Source organism: Python bivittatus, unplaced genomic scaffold (genome assembly GCF_059951505.1).
Source record: "Python bivittatus isolate LINGU-HERP-01145 unplaced genomic scaffold, Pbiv_v1 ctg000100_np1212, whole genome shotgun sequence".
NCBI classification, from domain to species: Eukaryota; Metazoa; Chordata; class Lepidosauria; order Squamata; family Pythonidae; genus Python; species Python bivittatus.
In genome coordinates, this window is record NW_028277038.1 from 6,517,346 (window position 1) to 6,532,974 (window position 15,629).

The 15,629-nt window shown below is 40.1% G+C and overlaps 1 protein-coding gene across 1 annotated transcript; it reads right to left on the bottom strand.

The window, feature by feature from the left end:
- Window positions 1–1,947: 1,947 nt before the first annotated feature.
- Window positions 1,948–15,407, bottom strand: CDC45 (cell division cycle 45). Its single transcript, XM_025177696.2, has 18 exons — window positions 15,289–15,407; window positions 14,356–14,415; window positions 13,651–13,743; window positions 12,805–12,942; window positions 11,869–12,006; window positions 10,614–10,669; window positions 10,476–10,524; window positions 10,035–10,096; window positions 9,514–9,564; window positions 8,772–8,891; window positions 7,954–8,085; window positions 7,359–7,457; window positions 6,425–6,586; window positions 5,586–5,724; window positions 4,461–4,544; window positions 3,270–3,388; window positions 2,933–3,009; window positions 1,948–2,275 (listed from the first exon to the last, which is right to left on the bottom strand). The coding sequence occupies exons 1-18, from the start codon at window positions 15,337–15,339 to the stop codon at window positions 2,211–2,213; spliced, it is 1,695 nt and encodes a 564-aa protein (XP_025033464.1). The 5' UTR covers window positions 15,340–15,407; the 3' UTR covers window positions 1,948–2,210.
- Between the last annotated feature and the right edge of the window lie 222 nt (window positions 15,408–15,629).

Sequence of the window (15,629 nt, forward strand, 5' to 3'; positions counted from 1 at the left end):
CTATATAGGAAATCCAAGTAATTTTAAAGCAACGTTTAAGGGCAATCTAAACAAAAATAGCCAAAGAATTTTTCTCAGTGTTTTGAATGAAAAATGGATGAATAAAATGATGGAGTCCTCAGGGGAATGATTGGACTTTCTGGGTTGCCGTGTCTATCGCACACAGTTTCCCCAGTATCCTCCGAGACAGAACGTTTGCTTTCCAGCGTCCACTAGAGGGCTCTGCTATCTTGATATCTTGCCAGTACGAGGGCTGCTTGAGGAAGCAACAGCTTACAAGATTTGGAACCCGCTCTCTTCAAGGCATGTGGCATGGGCATAAGATTATGGGCAAGACACAGATTTTTTAAAAGAAAGAAAGAAACATTGTCAACACGTTCACTGTTTTTTAGGAACAAAAAGACAAGACCCAAGCCATCGTGCGGTTGGTTTGGTTTCGGTTTAGTGCAGTGGGTGAACCGAGCCACTGACTGAATGCATACATTGCACTAATCTATTTGTTCACTAATTATTCATTGAATAAACCTCAATGGGTAAGTCTGCAGAAGCACGCCAACCAAATAAATTAGGCCACTCAGTAGGCGGGCTCGCACGCTGTGCTAAACTATCCGGTAGCCTGGTTTTGACTTAGCAAGATAGCTGAACACAGTCAGTTGTGGCTTACTCAACCAACTGAGTAAGCTAGAAGGAAGGTGGAGCTGGAAAGGGATAATCAGGAGCACAGAAATTATTCTTCAGAGAGAGGAGCTTTACTCATTGCATTGACTCCCTGGGCTCTGTCCGAGGTCCTGAAATACCTGTTTTTGGCCATCCTTGCCTTTGAGATCCCTGAAAGGTAGCAGGGTTGCTTCGTTGTGATAAAGAGCTACAATATTGTAGTGGCATCTTAAAGATTGACAGAAAGCATATACAGGTAGTCCTCACCTACCGACCACTTGTTCAGCGACCATTCAAAGTTACGACAGTGCTGAAAAAGGAGACTTACAACCAGTCCTTGAAGTTGCAGCCATTGCAACGTCCCCATGGTAATGTGATCACCATTTGGGACCTTCACAGCCAGCTCCCAACAAGCAAAACCAATGGGGAAGTTGGCAGGAAGCTGCAAGTCACGGTCATGTGACATCATGCTTAATCACCTGCAGTGATTCACTTAACAACTGCAGCTGGAATGGATGTTGTAAGTCAGAGTGGTCACATGACATTTCACTTAACAGCCGCACTGCTTAGCAATGGAGTTGCCGGTCCCAATTGTGGTTGGTAAAATACAAAGTGGCAGAGTTTGCATATTATACTAGGCCAAACTAGTGGCTAATTTAGAACTTAGCATGTGGTGCAAATCCGGCCACTGTTTCTGTGAACGCCATCTGTTTTTGCCTCAGATCTAGCTAAATCCGTAAGGAAAAGAGGAACTTAAAAGTAAAGTAATAACCCAATGCAGTTAATCAGACAGGATGCAAACTTGGTTTGCACATCATGAAAGCCATGAATATAATATATTCAATATGGTATAATATAATATACCAAGTGGCTGAGTTCAGGCAATAAATTTGGTTGAAAACTATGGTTTACAAGCTACAATAGTTCACAAGATGCTGAGCTACAGATAAAAAAAAAAAAGCAAATGTGTGAACTTAGCCACAATTAGGTCTAGTGGTTAAGGCATCAGGCTAGAAACCAGGAGATTATGAGTTCTAGTCCCACTTTAGGCATGAAAGCCGTCTGGGTGACTTTAGGCCAGTCACTTTCTCTCATTCCAACTCACCTCACAGGGTTGTTGTTGTGGGGAAAATAGGGGGAGGAAGGAGTATTAGGTATGTTCACCACCTTGAGTTATTTATAAAAATAATAAAGGCGGGATAAAAAACAACTTTAAAAAAACAATGTTTAGTGTACTTTAAATAACAAAGGGGTCCTATATCAATCAGGATATAAAATTTAAAATTTTATTTGATTACATTAGGTTACACTAAAACTCATATTGTTTTAAAACAGGCTTATATAAAATCTAGACAAGGTTTTGGCAGACCCAAGATATTTACATATTCATATATACAATATAAAACACACAGATGGCAAGTCATCCGTTCCCTTCTACCAAGAAGAGAAAACCTTTTCAAATATAGTCAATGATACAATGTGAAAAATGGTAAGTGGCTCTAAAAATCTCCCATAGTGGGGCAAGACAACCAATATTCTTCAACGGCTTACCATTAGGATAAAAGAGCAATAAGTGCATCCAGAAATTTGCTCCTATCTTCCAATTTCAATTCAATTACTAAAGTAATAAAGGAAATAAGTGTCAGAGGGATAATTCATCAGCATAATACGAGTGCACATTCTACAGAAGACCTCAGACCTCTGACTTAATAATCAACAGCCTGATATCACTCTATAGAATCAATTCAGAACTTAAAGCAGCTTATGCAAACTAGTTTATCACAGTAAACACTAAGCTCGGTCCAAGACTCGTTTAGAGATGCGTTATTACTCGACCGGCCTGCAGCTAAATCTATCAACAATCCACAGAAAAGAATGAAAGGCCACAAGTCTGTAGAATCTGATAGGAAGTTATTGATTCATGCATGCAACTAATCAACTGATGGTCTTAAGCATTAAAGCTTTCAGTACAAAAATAAATAAAAATATATCAACAGCTATGGTGGGAGAGAAACTTGGATGTTATCTCTAAAAAGAAAAAATATTTTGGAAAAACATATGGCTCACTGACTCCCTGGAATGTCAAGAGACATATGTCCTTAGCTAGCGATGTGTCGTGAAAGTCTCACTGGCCAAACTATAACAGCTGATTTACAAATACAGGGAGGCATTGTATGTTAGCCTCCAGTTTTACCATCATGTGCTTCATGTACCAACTATATAGGGAAAAATACGTATGTGCACTATGCAGGCAAGCTCCAATGAATTTACTTACTAGACATGTCAAAATGGTTGTGCAAAGTCCGAGAATTGGTGTTTTCTGCAGCTTTTTCAAACGCTCTCCCAAAAAAGCTAGAAAGAGGGAAAAATACATCTTTGTGAAATACTTGCAACTACACATCCCAAGTTTCTGATCTCGCTTGCCACTTATTACTACTCTCCATGCTATATCCCATAACATTCCAAGGTTTCCACTCAGTCACCAAAACAGTTGCTCTTAACAGGTCCTGAGCTGGCCTATATTCAGTGCAACGGAAGAAGCTGAGATCAGAGAGACCCTCCTGTAGGTTACAAGAATCTCATCTAAAGGAATTAACAGGCAGAAACCTTACTTCTTTTTGTCAGAGGTTTCTGTGTGCGGTGGAGTCCCAACCATGATGACTGTCCCTTGCTCAACGTTCATGGGGGCTGCCATAACCATGGGCAACAATTTACAGCGCTTGTTTCTTGTCTAGAAATCAGAAAGGGATCTTGATTAGACAAAGCTCAGAGGTAAAACCGTAAGGCCAACGTCCTGGGTTTGGGGCGTTGGGTTTTTTTTTGAAATACAGATGAAGAACTAATTTGAGGATTAAAGTTAACTGGAAAAGATTGCAGATACAACAAAATGCTGGAGAAAGATTGGACTTTTAGGCATCCTTAACCAGACAGACTTTGTTTCCACTGATTACCCTCACAGTCTGTATTGCACTGTTCAGTTTCAGATTTTATCTCACTTGCTCTTAAAAATCAACATACCCCACGACAATAAAAATAGTTCAATACAAGATGAAAATACTTTTAAAATGCCACCCACAGTACTTATCCAAATAATGTTAGCACCAGTTTATAGCACCAGGATGGATGGAGGTATACATTCAAGTATGCGAAGCGGCATTTGTAACAGCCACGACAGCAACAAAATGATGACATGTATATATGTTATTATGGCACAAATGCACGCGAATGCATCGTCAGATCTCTCAGTCCCCTCCCCCTATAGACACCTCTAAACATGCTCTGTTCCTTTTTTCTTCTTGCAGAATACTACTTTAGATTTGCCACGCTCCTCTGCTTTCAGAGAATCCGATGCCATCTCACAGGTAATCGTATTTAGAAATAAAGCTGTCCTGCATTTTATTTCTCCTCCCACTGCTTTTCATGCTTATTTTAAAGAGCCGGGTGAGTTAAACGAAGGCCAAACCAGATGGGATGTGAAACCAGTCCTGACAGTGAACGTGCACATTTTCTTTTTAAATGGCATTGGTGGGGTGGGAGGGATTACAGAAACAACATCAGATAGGATGTGATTTTTAATTTTTCTCCCAAACCTTATGCAATCTCAAGGCAACTCCCTCTTTTAAAAACAGTGTGTGTGTGTTAAGAAAAACAGTTATGCTATTTTTACAGCAAATGTTATGGTGCGTGAGTCATACCTAGTTTGGGCAACATTCGGGGTATTTTTTGTTTAATATAGCTTAAATGTCATGGTTCAAAACAAAGCTCCTGACAGCAGATACGTTGTAAATTAATAGCTTACTTACAGAACAAACAAAGGATCTGAGCAAGCCCTTGGTGAGCAGACATAATGATACTGGCCTGGAGAATAATTTCACATCTGGGGTACCCTGAAAAAGAAAATACTTATAACTAAATAAAAAAATATACAGCAACCACCCCTAAGTATATGTCAGAGCAGAAAGACATCTTAGCAATATAAATATTATATCTCTCCCCAACACACTCTGGTCAATGTGCAGAACTGCTGTTAAGAAAAACAGAGTCCTGGCAAACAGCTGTGCAAACTCAGACCTACTCCTAGATCACAGCTACAAGTAGTCCTTGCTTAACAACCATGCACTTAGTGACCATCTGAAGCTACAACAGCGATGAAAACTTTACTTATGACCAGCCCTCACACTTATGACCATCGCAGTGCCCACATGGTCATGTGATCATGATTTGGGTGCTTGGCAACCAGCTCGCACTCACAATGGTTACAGCATCCTCGGGTCATGTGATCGCCATGTGCCACCTTCCCAGCCTTCAACCATTGATTCTGGCAAGCAAAATCAATGGGAAACCGCATGATTTGCTTAAAGACTGCTGCAAAAAAGGTCATAAGATCAGGTGTGGTCACGTGATGCTTCTCTTAACGACTGCCCTGCTTAACAACAAATTTTCCAGTCCCTATTGTGGTTGTTAAGCGAGGACTATCTGTAGATGTTAGTGTTATCCTAACTTCTTCTTCCCAAAGGCAAGAAAACAGTGCTTTCTTCCAAGTTGCCCAAATCAGTCAAACTGGATAAAGCACTGGGCATCTAAGACCAGATATCTTTGCCCCTGTTCACTTCTTTAACAGCTTCTCTACATTTGGCCTTCAGAGAAGGACTGTTTACTATGCGCTAACTGGGGAAAATATGCACCATAAACACTAAAGCAGGTTTTAAAAAAAATCCTTCAAAAATCTAAGGGAAAAAAAAGGACTGCAATTATTTTGCATCTTCACTCTACCCAAGTATGGCTCCAGTGATAAAAAGATTGAGCCTACATGATGCTAAGCTAAACTGTTCAGACTTCAAAACTCTGGCTTGATTTGACATGTCAGTTCATGGGTTCTGAAGAATAGAATGGAAAGGAGAAATGAGTGAGTGCATGCCAATATTCACCTCCATGAGGTAGCAATACAGGAACGGTCCCTGATTGATCACAAGATTGGTGCAGATGCAGCTGGCCACAGTCTGCTGGATAGCACAGAGCTGTTTTTTGGCCAGCTGCAGCCCTTGAAGCAACTGGTCCAGATTACTCCTGGAAGAAGAATCAGAATAAAGAAGCTGCTTTTACACAGAAGGAAAGTAATTCATAGTATTGTGTATTGTTGAAGGCTTTCACGGCCGGAATACGAGTCTGTGCTCCTGCCCTCTGAAGATGCCGGTCACAGATGCTGGCGAAACATTAGGAAACAAAACTTCCAGAACACGGCCACACAGCCCGGAAGACCCACACCAGCCAATTCATAGTATTCTTTAGGAAATGTTCCTTACTATCAACTTAGTGCAAAGACTTGTCAATAACAAACATCAGTAGCTTGTTAACTGGACAGTATTTACAACTCCTTAGTATCAATGGGTGGCAAAAGATGGGTAACCTGAGGCACATCCAGCCTTCTGAGATCCCCCACTCCACCTTTTTGGTGGTGACAGTTTTCTGCCATTTCAAAATAGGAAGCATAAAGCATTGTAGGAGAAGCCCTGAAATAGGTAAAAGTCCTTCTAAGAATCAAGGAAACTTACAATTCCCTCTGCAACCAAAGAATCATCTACAGAACATCCTAGCCTAGACCACTGTTGTGATCCAATCCTGCCCACTAAAGCTCTTGCCCCTCTAAAAACTATTTCATGTATTCTACAGCCCCCCACCCCAGCCCAACTGCTGCCCTATAGCAGTGTTTCCCAACCTGGCTTCTTCAACATAGGTTAGGATTATAAGGGGAAAAAATGTTCATTACCTGGAAAGACTATCCAAAGCCTTGATAAAATTATCAGTTTTGTTCTCATCCTTTTCCACGTTCTCCATTAAAGCTGCAGTGGCATACACAACATCACTGGCTAGAAACTTATTTTTAAAACCAAAATGGACACTGAAGGTTTGTACTCTTAGATCCTTCATTCTGAAAAACAAAAGGGAATCAATGGAGATGTTAAAACATTTTGTTTAAAAAAAACTCTACTATTGTAGCCTCATCATCAAAATTCACTGTGCCATAATAGCTGAAACCACTATAAATTTAACAGTGCTGTCCTATTCATACTGACTCAGAAGTATCTTCCCATAGAACTAACTTTCACGTGAGCATAGAAAGAGCCTCAAAGGACCTTGCATGTTTGATGAACTGGTTAGAACTTAAGAATAAAAACCATCACTCTGAACTTTTTACACAATTTTCTGAACATATTATGGCTTATATTTACAAATTTAGCATTCCTGTCATTCTTTCCGCAGCATTAGGGTTCTTTTTGATCAACTGCCAAAGGCCTCCTTTGACTGCAGTACAATATAGATATATAATGATCTTTCCTTAATAGCCTAAAGGATTTCTTCTTTCCATTCAATAATTACTAAAACAAACCTGTAAGTGCACTCTTTGTTATTCTCATATTATAGACAGGCTACAATGAATTCCTCAGGGAAAAAACGGTATGACATGAATGTTAACAAAATAACCTGTGTGATATAATAGGCAACAAAATCACGTGCTACAGGATTAATATCACAGTATGCCTGTAGATAGAACTGTTCAGTGGCTAGGAATTTACAAAAAACATGGTTTTATTTCAAGAGTAGGGTGCTGTTTTTCACTTAGGGCTCCCTTAGGTCATCACACTCCAGCAAAAAGAAAGTCAATTCAGAATTCTGCATAATTAAAAAAAAAAGTGTCTTACCCAAACTTATTTGCAGATTCTTCAATCATCTCCCGAAGATTCTCTTTCAAGGACATGTCCATGGAATGAAATTTCTGCTTGACTTGCTTTAGAGGCAACCTTAATAACAAAACAAAGCAAGGAATTAAGTGTATGGGGAATGCTAGCAGGAGCACTTTCCAAAAGAAGATTCCTCTGACACACAGAACTAAGTCACTTGAAGCTAATCTCTTCATGTTTATCCGCTAAGTATTGCTAGTTTCTCATAATGATGTCTTTATTGAATATTGAAAACTATCTTAGTCACATTCAGATCACTGTCTCTGTATTCTCTACTGACCAATGGTAGGGATTCTCTAGGATTCCAGATGTTTTCTTCCTAGTCCTCCCCAGAAATGAATCTGGAATCTTCAACGTACAGAGGTTGTGAAAGAACAGACGCTCTAGATATCCAGGTGCAACTTGTACAATCTTAGCAACTTGTTTCTACTCCAGCATTACAGACCACACTACCTGTGCTCTTAGTTTCTTCAATGCTACCACCCACAGCCATCCAAAGATGTCCTAATCATTAGGATTTGGAATTTTTCCTTTTAAAGTCTCCTGATTAACTCACCCCATATCAGCCAGGAATTCCTGCAGTCTCTTCTGGCCTTGAACGGACCAAAGCTTGAAGCTGGCAGAGGTGTAACAAGTATTGCAGAGGCTTTCGTACAGAGACCAGTGCTGATAAAGCGCAAGGCACAAGCTAAGGCCATCAAGAATTAGGAAAAATATGTATAAATCATTATGATTGGGATCGCAATGCTTATTTCCCCTCTTCTATTATTTCCTTCTCCATAAATCACTGTGATTAGGATGCCTTTTGCAGGTTACCCACCAAGGTTTTTTAATACTGCTAGAAAATATTGACAGCCTGCTCATGGATTTTACCATTATTAAGTAAGTAAGTAATCTTTATTAAATGCAAGGGTTATTCAAAGCCTTTCAGAGGGCATGGGGTTGATATTTGGAACATTTTCACAGCTCCCTTTAAAATATTCTGAACCGCATTTTTTTCTTGTTCATAATCTGTTGCTATATGATCAAGTGATGAACTGAAGTGTGCTTTCGCCCTATCCCATTCTCTGTGAATGCAGGGGTGTTATTTTGGTTTCTTAAGCCACAGTTAGCAATGATGTTGGAACCAAGAGACTCTGTTAAATACTGCTTAAAAACTAGGACCAGATTTGGAAACCTGGAATGCCAGAGAAGATGGACGGGGAGACAGAAGACATAAGGTCACACACTCAAAAGTTGCAAGGATTGGGGTTGGGAGAAGTGGCCCCATTATGAGTGATCTGAGCCAATGATTTCACAGTGAAAATTCAATTTGTGCCAAGTTGTAACTGAAGTCCTGAATAATTGTGTTTCCATCATCCTTTAGAAGGATACTCATACTCAAAGGCTATTCTCATGCAGTCGATAGAAAGGGAGTTATCTTCATCCCCATTGCGATGGTTATGCCGAGTGACATGACGCTGGAGAGTCCCAATGTCTGTGACATATTTCATTCTTCCAATAAAGAAAAAAAGGCAAAATATTATTGATTGATGATAGCAGTACCTCTCCCACCCTTTTATCCACATTGGAGTTCAGAAAATGAAAACCTTTTCTGGGATAAAGTTAGGAATGAGTTAATTGACAACACTGAATGCATTACTGGCTCAAGCTTGTGCATAATTGTTCCTTAATTCTATCTGCATTTGTCCTCTGATTTATTAAGTTACCCCAGGGTCATAGGCCTCAGGGATCTGTAAAACACAGGTACATCTGGCAAGACTGAAGCCTTCTTATACTGGAGAGATAAAATGTGGTGGGAAAAAAACTACCAGGAATGCTTTGTTAACAATATGCATGCACTTTTGGGCATCTTAAAGAAATGACTGTCCTGTCTCCCTACGTGTAGCATCTTAGCAAGCCTAGTATGTGCTCCATGTAACAAAGATTCTCCAGTCATACTTCGTTCTGTAAGCAAGCACACAAGCAGAGTTTAAGAGGTGGCTCTCTAGATCCTTAATTCATTATAATTAAGGAAATCAATGGGTTCACTTCTTATATTATTTTAAATACAGTGTAACTTTCTGGGAGGTCCGAGGAGTTAATTATTTAAAGGAGGCATCAACTCTTCACTTACTGAGTGATTTTGTCTTGGACCCACTGGTCTGTTAGTCCAACAATAGCCCACCTTAAAAAAAGAAAAAGAATCAAGAATTGCACATATTCTCTCTTCCTGTAGAGTGACAGAATACTATGCAGGGGTTTCTCAGGAAGTTTAACTATTTCAAATAGTAAGCTTCAGGGCATCTAAGTCATATCCACAAAACAACTGTCTCCCTTGTCCAGCTGAGCATATGAAGTTACTTTATTTGATAGGCTAGACAGAATTCTTCATTCCAACTGGAAAAACCTCTCCTTTTTTTTCCTTTTTCATTTTGGTTCTCTGAAAATTCTACGGAGTGAACCTGAAGCTTTCTATATGCAAAGCATCTGCATTAGTAAATACGAACTAACACGTAGTTAGAACCATTCACTGTGCCTATGCAGACATCTTTATAACTTCATTCTTCTTTTTCTTCATTAAAACAATACATTTTCAGGAAGGGGGAAAGGAGCTTTGGAATTCAAATTAGCAATGTCACAAACAAGACTACCTACCATAGCATGTCGTTCAAGTCTTTGGACATTATCCATGCCAAATCAAACATCATCATGGCAGACTACAAGAGGAAAATTATGAAGTAATCAGCGCAAATAGAAACTGTTTGGAACCTCCAGGAAAGCAAAATTTTTCAGGGCCACATTCCAAAGCCAAGAAAGTAAATTCTGCACTATGCATCACCCCAGTGTCATCTTTTTCTATAGCTCATAATAAAAGGACCTGAAACAAGCTAAAATTTTAATTTAACATTTGGAAACGTTTTAGAACATAGGAGCTGTTCAAAAGGCAGGAGGATTCCCACAGAAGATAGTATGGAGCCTTTACGTTTGCTTTATAGAAATTAAGACATCCAACATTATTAACCTTTTTTAACCATGCAATAAACCCTTCACTAAAAAAAAAAGAGCAATCATGGGAAGAGGAGATTTAATACATACTGATGTCCCGTGATATTCGTACTGTTCATAGTCAAAAAGAATTTCTTGCCTAAATAACAGGAAAAAAAATCAGCCATTGCTTTCCTGCTATCATCATAAACAGAAGTATCTAATGAGCAGATAGCTTGGGACACATACCTGCGTGCCTCCCACTCTCTTCTTTCACGTCTTTTCATTGTTCTTTCCACCAATTCCTATACCAAGATTAGGATAAACAATTACATTCCTGTGCTCAAACAGACAAGATTGTAAAGAAAACTTGAGAATAGAATGTACCTTGTTTTAACCTACCCTCCATCAAGGAATCCCATTTAGGTCCAAATTTTGTATTAAAACATGACCTAATGTCAGTGTGTTTATTCATCTAACCTTTTCAGTATGTGGTCCAGCACAAAATTGATCGGGGTTATACTAGGCTGAACTGAAAAGAGATGGCAAAGCAGAAGCCAGAAATATTCCTTTATGTATATGTAAGAAAGAGAAAAAAATCCCCAGCACTCTCAAAGAAGCATGTTAAAAAAACTGGAATTTATGATGTGCTTGAATTTTTGATACAAAACGCTAATCTAACATTTTGAAAAGATGCTACATTGAAATACTTTCAAATAGTTATTGGAATCATTAGCGGCTGCCTTAGTTTAGATCAATGCCTAGGCAAAACACTTTAAAAATAAATATTATCAGTTCAATATCACGGTTGACAACAATGTAACATTTAACATTAAAACAATTTTAACTTAGAAAAACACTTGCTTTAAAAAGTAAGGATTATGACATGAAAGTTAGTTTCAAATGATCCAATATAGCCACAAGACCAAAACAAAGGAGCAAATATGTTAAAAAAAATCACCACTCACTCCCTGAAGCAGATTCATATACAGTGGTACCTCTAGTTACAAACGCCCCTACTTATGAATTTTTCGAGATACGACCAGCTCCGGCCCCAAAAATTTACCTCGACTTGCGAACTCGCCTCGACTTACGAACCGGATCCACAGCCATTTTCCACCCCTGCCGCGTGGTCCGCGGCCATTTTTCCGCCCCTGCCACGTGGTCCGCGGCCATTTTTCCGCCCCTGCCGCGTGGTCCGCGGCCATTTTTCCGCCCCTGCCGCGTGGTCCGCGGCCATTTTTCCACCCCCGATGCATGGTCCGCGGACGCCGGAACAGATTAACTGTAATTACATTGAACCTTATGGGAAAATTTGCCTCGTGTTGCGACCAATTCGAGTTGCAACCAGAGTCACGGAATGGATTAAATTCGTAACTCGAGGTTCCACCGTACTTCCCTGATGCACCTTCTTTTACTTAGCATGGTCACTATTAAATTACTTTAATCTATTTACAAATATGACTTCTCTTTAAAACATCATTTTAACTTGTTCAAGCCTAACCTCTTCAAGTCGTCTACGTTTTCCTGAAGGCTCTGATCCATCGCTTTCATTCCCAGAATCCTCCTCTTCCTCCTCCCTGAAAATATCATCATAGGCAGGAATTTCGAGGTCATCATCTTGCTTGACTAAGAGTTTAATCTAGTAAAATTGAAATAATTTTAAAACCGAGTAATGACCTCAGTAAAAGACAAAAAGTGAAGCAGATAGAATTTTTCTTATGGATTAGGGGAAATTTTATACTACACAAAAAAATATTTTACACTATACTAAATTTAAAATTTATACTACAAATTTTCACCCCCACCCTTCCTTCAGTTGGATGCCTGTCATTGGCAAACAGATCACTGATTTTGGATAGAAGCAATGCCTTGGAAGGAGCTGAAAGATTAGGAAGATATCAAAACATTGTATCATCAATTGCACAAGATTAACAACAAAATAGGTGGTAATCAAGGCCCTCTGCTGTTTTTTGCTGCTGTTTGAGGACAATAATGAAAAACATCCCCAAAACAGACAGGAGACAGTCTTGAGTCTAAACAAAACATAACTGTCTGTTGAAGACTGGTTTGGAATTCCTAACATATTATAGCTGAACAGAACACAAAGGGAGACTGTAACTTTCCAGTAATTGATTCAGTAAAAAGTGAGTGTCCCCAGCCCAACCACTCTGCTCAGATGAGTTAGAGCAATGTTTCTCAACCTTGGCAACTTTAAGATGTGTGGACTTCATTTCCCAGAATTCCCCAGGCAGCCATGGGAGATGAAGTCCGCACATAAGGTTGAGAAACACTGAGTTAGAGATATAGCACAGTGCCCATGAACTCAGGGATCTCCACAATCATGTAGAGTGACCTAACATTGTAAGAACAAACCCCAGGAAACTGGACCTCATCTATCATGGCAATATCTTATATTTTCTCAAAAAGGAGAACTTACTTGTGTCTCATTATAAACATTCACTACATTGATAGGTCTATGAGTATCACAAACAAAGAAAACAGCATCGTCTTCAGGTTGAAGAATATCCAGCAGGTCAATGTTGGCACCACAGTTTATGAGAACAAAATACTGGAACTGTAAATAAAAGCAACTAAATTATGGAAGTAGACTTAATGTGCATGAAAGGCCATTTAATATCCAGAGTAGCTAAACTCTTGGAACCATACTCCCCCTGCCATATAAAATAATTATTCCAGTACTAACAATCCTGTGAGATAAGATGGACTGTCACCAGTGAATTTGGGGATCAAGTGGAGACTTGTATCTCCTAATACAATGCTTTAAGTGCTACACATTAAATTGGACTTTAGCAATGATACAGCACACACTTTGATCTTGGGACTTTGTGTGCGCAAATGCTGGCATTTCCAGGCTATTCTTTGTCACAAACTCTGAAGAAATCTTCCAAGTCATGGTAGACAACACTTAAACTAGACATACCAAAGATTTACATAGCCATATGGCCTTACCACCAATTTCAGCACATGCCTATGCCCACAGGAAAACTGGCTTTATTATTGCAATCTTATTTTTAATTTATTCATCAAAATTACATGGCTGCCCATCTCATGAAAAATGACTAAAAAATAAATAAATAAAACTATAAGAGTTTAACATATAAAAAGCAATTATTCCTCAAGAAAAATTTAAAAATTGCAATTAAAAAAAATCTTATATAAGCTATTTGGGAATAAGGTCCATTTAGCATAATACGATTTCATAACCAAATATGTAACTCTGTTTTGCAAGATAAAGAGATTGTATTCAATCCCCTTTCTTTACCTGATCTTTATGTTCAAGAAATGCAGTTTCCAGTTCTTGCCATCCAGATACCGGGACTAATGTATATTGCACATGATCACACTGAAATAAAGCCTGAAGAAAAATGAAAACTAGATTTTAGAGCAAAGGCTAATAGGTACACTGAGCATAGCAACAGCAGCTTCCAAGAAAGTTTTTTGAGCTTTTTTGTATATTTATCACATACAGTTATACAAAATTAAATTTAAAAACAAACAAGTTACAACTATAGAGCTTGATTAATGACTCATGCTGTTTAACAGTCTGTTAATTTTTGTATCAATGTCTTTTTACTACATGCCCTTTTACCACATTTAAGATAACAAATCATCTACACTACAGTCAGCATTTTTTCTTTTCTCTTTCTATAAACTTGTTCCACAGAGACAGTTTTACATATCTATACATTATTCATTCATCATTACAAAGACCATCCTGAAAGCACTTTATATAGGAACGAACTGGGACATATTTGGAGGTAACTGTAAATGAGAATCATCTAAAGTTTTCTTTAGAAAACAAAGCTGACCCTCTCAATCACCTCGCCCATGTGCCACTGCCAACTAATTGCCTTGCGGGAAGGGTACTAGAACTGTATTCATTTGTTTGGAAATAATATTCATTGCGCGTCTATTTACAGTTGTTTTGTCCCATTGCACATTAAAAGTACTTGAAGGAAAGACCTACCTGGAGGATTTTACAAGCGCATAACGCATCTATATCTGAAGCGACAAGAAGCAGCACACGCTATAAGAAAATATATATTTTAGTTAACATCTAATAGTTTGTTTATTTCGCTTTCATAGTTAGGAGCAGCAGATCCCAGGCTACTATCTTTTAATCCATCTCCAACTTCACTTCCTCAATTTCAAGGGGTCTTCCTTCCATAAAGCCAGTTCTGAAACATTTTCTCCCATTTCAGAGGTTTGGCCCGTCCCATGGGATCTCGTTCACCCTTCTCTAACAAGAGGAATTACAGTGGCCATCCTCCCCAGCCACCAGTCCCTGAAACCCTGAGAGGGAAAACCCCAGGCCAGCTCTACCACCCCAGCAAGGGAGGCCTGAACAACAGCCCCACCGGGTCAGCCTATTGATGCAAAGCTTTTTAATGCTGGATTACAATACCCATCCTCCCCAACCACCAAACCTTCCCCCCCAGACAAATACTCAGACTCTGTCCAAGTCCATTTGCATCATCCCAGCCGTGTAGGTCCATACAACAACCCAATCTGTTGGCACGAAGCTGGATTACCACACCCATCCTCCCCAGCCATGCATCTGGCTTCCTCACCGCCCCCCGCAAACGCTGAAGGAGAAACCCTCAGAAGCTGTCCAGGCCCAACTCCACACCCGTCCCAGCAGTGCACATTACCCAGATCAGGTAGGCCTATCGGTGCAAAGCTTCACAACGCCGTGGATTACAACCCCCATCCTGTTCAGCCACGGCTCTGGCGTCGCCCCCGTCCTCCTCCAGACACTGAGAGGGGAAATCCTTCGACTCCCCCCAGGCCCATCTCCACCGCCCGGCAGTGTAGGCTTGCACAACAGCCCGGTGAGGAAGGCCTATGGGCGCCAACTTTCGCGACAGCCCCGCCAGGAAGAAGAGCTCTCCCGCCTTACCTGGCTGACGACCACCTCGTAAAACTCCTTTCGAAAGTCCGTCAGGAACATGACCGGCCAGCGAAGCAGCTCCGAACTGGAAAACAACAATGGCGACAAAACTCGACCTGAGACGAGAAGAAGGAGCTGCTTAAAGGAAGGCGCCAAATCAGCGCCTTTTCCCATTGGCCGGGAGGCTCCGGAACATGGCCAATCGGAGCCCGAGGCTGTTGCTCTGACATCAGTTGGGGAGGGTGCCGCCCCCTCTGTCCCGCCCCCTTCCCTCCGGTCCCTCGCAAGGGGCGGAGAGGGAGAAGGGTCTTTACAGCTCCAGAGAGAGACTTCCGGCTCCCAATAGCATT